The sequence below is a fragment of the Camellia sinensis genome, chromosome 7 (genome assembly GCF_055761805.1).
Source record: "Camellia sinensis isolate YWXY chromosome 7, ASM5576180v1, whole genome shotgun sequence".
Taxonomy (NCBI): Eukaryota; Viridiplantae; Streptophyta; class Magnoliopsida; order Ericales; family Theaceae; genus Camellia; species Camellia sinensis.
Window position 1 is genome coordinate 153,565,853 of NC_138967.1, and position 2,984 is coordinate 153,568,836.

The 2,984-nt window shown below is 40.7% G+C and overlaps 1 protein-coding gene across 1 annotated transcript; it reads right to left on the bottom strand.

Annotated features, from left to right (window-relative positions):
• Positions 1 to 406: 406 nt before the first annotated feature.
• On the bottom strand, positions 407 to 1,816 carry LOC114302373 (ubiquitin-like-specific protease 1A). The gene is made up of 7 exons (XM_082881261.1): positions 1,614 to 1,816; positions 1,417 to 1,512; positions 1,221 to 1,325; positions 982 to 1,119; positions 787 to 899; positions 614 to 683; positions 407 to 517 (listed from the first exon to the last, which is right to left on the bottom strand). The coding sequence occupies exons 1-7, from the start codon at positions 1,695 to 1,697 to the stop codon at positions 407 to 409; spliced, it is 717 nt and encodes a 238-aa protein (XP_082737387.1). The 5' UTR covers positions 1,698 to 1,816.
• Positions 1,817 to 2,984: the final 1,168 nt, after the last annotated feature.

The following is a 2,984-nucleotide window of genomic DNA, read 5'->3' on the forward strand; positions in this document are numbered from 1 at the left end:
TGCTAATGGGCTGATATATAACTTACCTACGAAGAGTATTGAGTTTTCATTCATAATGTGGTTTCTTTCATTTTTGAAAATTAATTTTCCATTTTTTGTAATTAAATTATAAATTAACTTAGGTAACAAAAGCAGCCGTAAATTATATACAGTTACAGTCGCATTCATCCGAACAAGAAACATGCGTAAACAAAATAGTACTAAGTCAACAGCCACATCGACATGTTTGATCCATGTTTACATTTGACTTGCACTTTGCAGTTGGTCCATATTTACATCGTCCAGCAAAAACAATACTGGGGACCCATAATTAACATCCATATTGAAATCAAAGAATAAAAAATTAGTTAAAGTCCTATTGCCACCCTAATTACTGGCGTACTGGCAGCCCATTCCCATCACTGGCCTAGCTTGTGGCATTGCTCATATGAAGGCACTCCCGGTACTCTGCGATCTTTGCATTATTGACATCCATAACGATGTCAACCAACAACTTATGACGCACAGAGGGAACGAACTTTGTACACAAAAATCGTAAGACAAATTAGTTAAAATTGAAAGACGTATGAGGAAGGATTTGATTGACAAATGGAAATTAAGCGGTAGAATGTACCTTGTGTGGACCGGGGCTTAAATCAGGTTGCTGCATGAATTTGATGACGAACATCCCACAGTCAAACGTGCTACAAAAATAATTTCACATTAAAGTTGTCGTCAATACGTAATAGGTTCGTTAAGTCAGTCATGCAGCTTAGACATTAATGTGAGGGAGGGATTGTGGATTACTCGTCCAGTTGTTGTACTGGCCTCTCGTCTAACATGCAGCGGTGGAAGCTACGCACATCTGTAACATAATCATTTCCAAAGTGTAGTTGCAGCAAGTCGTGCATAGTTTCAACCTGTTCCACAAGGTTGAAGTTGGTTTACGTAAAGGATGTTCAAGTTTTTTGTAGTGTTCAGAAATGCACCAGAAGGACATACCAAAATTTTAGCTGCATTTAGCTTCCTTTTGTTCGGTCGGTTGGATGGGACTGAGTCGAATAGGTAGGCTACACGGTCCACCATATCAATTTTAATGCACAACCAATGCACTCCTCTGTAATTGAAAGGCATGTAAATCTACACGAAAACACAACGGCAGACCTTGTTTAGAGGCCATGCAAACATGTAATGGCTTTCATATTTTCGTTTTAATATAACGGGATGAACATTGATATTACCCTCTGGCATGCATCAATCGCACCAGTGTATCTGTCATGTCCGAAAAATGATGTGACGATATGTTCATGGTGCAGAGGTTGCATATCTTTATTTAGAATCATAGTCTGCATGTGTAATGCGTAAAGGTCATTGACGGAAACATTTGTCAAAATATGTCATACACAATACACAACGTAGCTTTAAACACTTACTTACCGACAGATATACGGGAAAGAACCAATCAGTGTGCCTCCCGTCATTGTGTAAATCCCTCTGTCGATTAGTCAATTGCACCACCACCAAGTTGATTGGCTGGAACATTGTATGCAAGACACAAGGCAAGTTGATTAGAAAGGTTTCTGAGTTAGGGGTACTGAAAAACGTAGATTCATATTTGTGAAGCCAACACTTACAGTGTCGGATAGCCACGACCCTGGTTTGAGCGTGCGCATGTCACGCCGGGTGCCAACTTCACATGCCCGTCCATGAAGATTCATGGAAACAACAATGTCCCTACAAGCAATAAATGATCCTTAGAACGATAGTTATTTCACAGTGGACTGTCATTGAAAATTTGCAAGTAGTAAATGAAACAATACATTTCATTTTTGCTATCGTCAAATACATAGTGAAGAAGTTTTTGTTCCTCCGCTGATAACAACCCTTCGCTGTCCAACATCGTCAACAAGTCCTACAAAAATAAACAGCCAACTAACAGTACACATTTCATAAAAATATTGAAGCTTACATTACAAGGTCGGTAGTCATAAAAAAGAACGTGAAATGATGTAAAAACTGTGAGCCTCAGAGTTTTCCCAACTTGTGATGTTTGGTGCGGAGTTTGTTAGAAATGTGTACTAACATATGGCAGCAGTCATAACTGCAAACATGCAATTCTTTGACAACTAGTACAATACAACACAGATGATTGTAAAATTACTGATTCACATTATTGATGTGGGCATGAATTGGGTATTCAGAACTTGTGGGGCATTAAAGGCAGTATTTGTACCTTGTTCACGTTGTCCACACCATCAACATCCACAGGTGAACTGTTGTCGTCAACTCCACTATTTGTTTTGCTATCGATGTACAATTGCATATCCCCGACCTCAGTGGCTTGAACTCCACTTCCGCGCATTTTTCCTTTTCCTTTTCCTTTTCGTCTTCCCTTTGCACTTCCTCTAACGATTCCAGTTGCTCCCAATGGTTTGCCAAGCTTAGTAGGAGAAGTATGCACATCGCACGCCACGTTCTTCACGCCCACTGACTGAAGGTGAGGACTGTATTTATCTTCAGTTTCATATGTTTCCCCTGACTGAAGGCCTCCCTTCTTGTTGTTGTCCCCACCTTCTTCGATGTTCAACTTGTGCTCATCATGCAAATGACTTTTGTCCCTTGCCAAGGTTCCCTTCAAAATATGTTGTTGGTGATCCACCCCTTGTACATCTGAAATATTACACTCCATTGGGTTAACTTCGTCCGATGGTTTGACCACGCCATCCTCATGTGCCTCGACTCCAACAGCAGGGTCCACACCCTGTTTGGCCATGCCTGCCGGTTGCGGTGTAGAGAATATACCTTCGATGAGGTGGTGTAGCATTTGCTTCAGTTCACGTAAATTGGTTTGTTCAGTGAACGGTTCGTTGCAGCCCAAACTGAAACGTTCAAGCAGTTGCTTCAGCATTTCCTTCAGTTGAGCAACATTGGAGGAGAGGTTAATGATACACACATCATTGCCTTCCACCTAATCATACATACACATTCGTGAACTTAGTCTTACA

Bases quoted from the DNA above. Each gene is read 5' to 3' on its own strand.
- LOC114302373 (XM_082881261.1), bottom strand. From the start codon at position 1,697: ATGAATCTTCATGGACGGGCATGTGAAGTTGGCACCCGGCGTGACATG. The intron at 1,326-1,416 runs GTAAGTAAGTGT...TTACACATGCAG, and splicing joins TCTTTCCCGTATATCTGTCG to ACTATGATTCTAAATAAAGA. The intron at 900-981 runs GTATGTCCTTCT...CTTGTGGAACAG, and splicing joins TAAATGCAGCTAAAATTTTG to GTTGAAACTATGCACGACTT.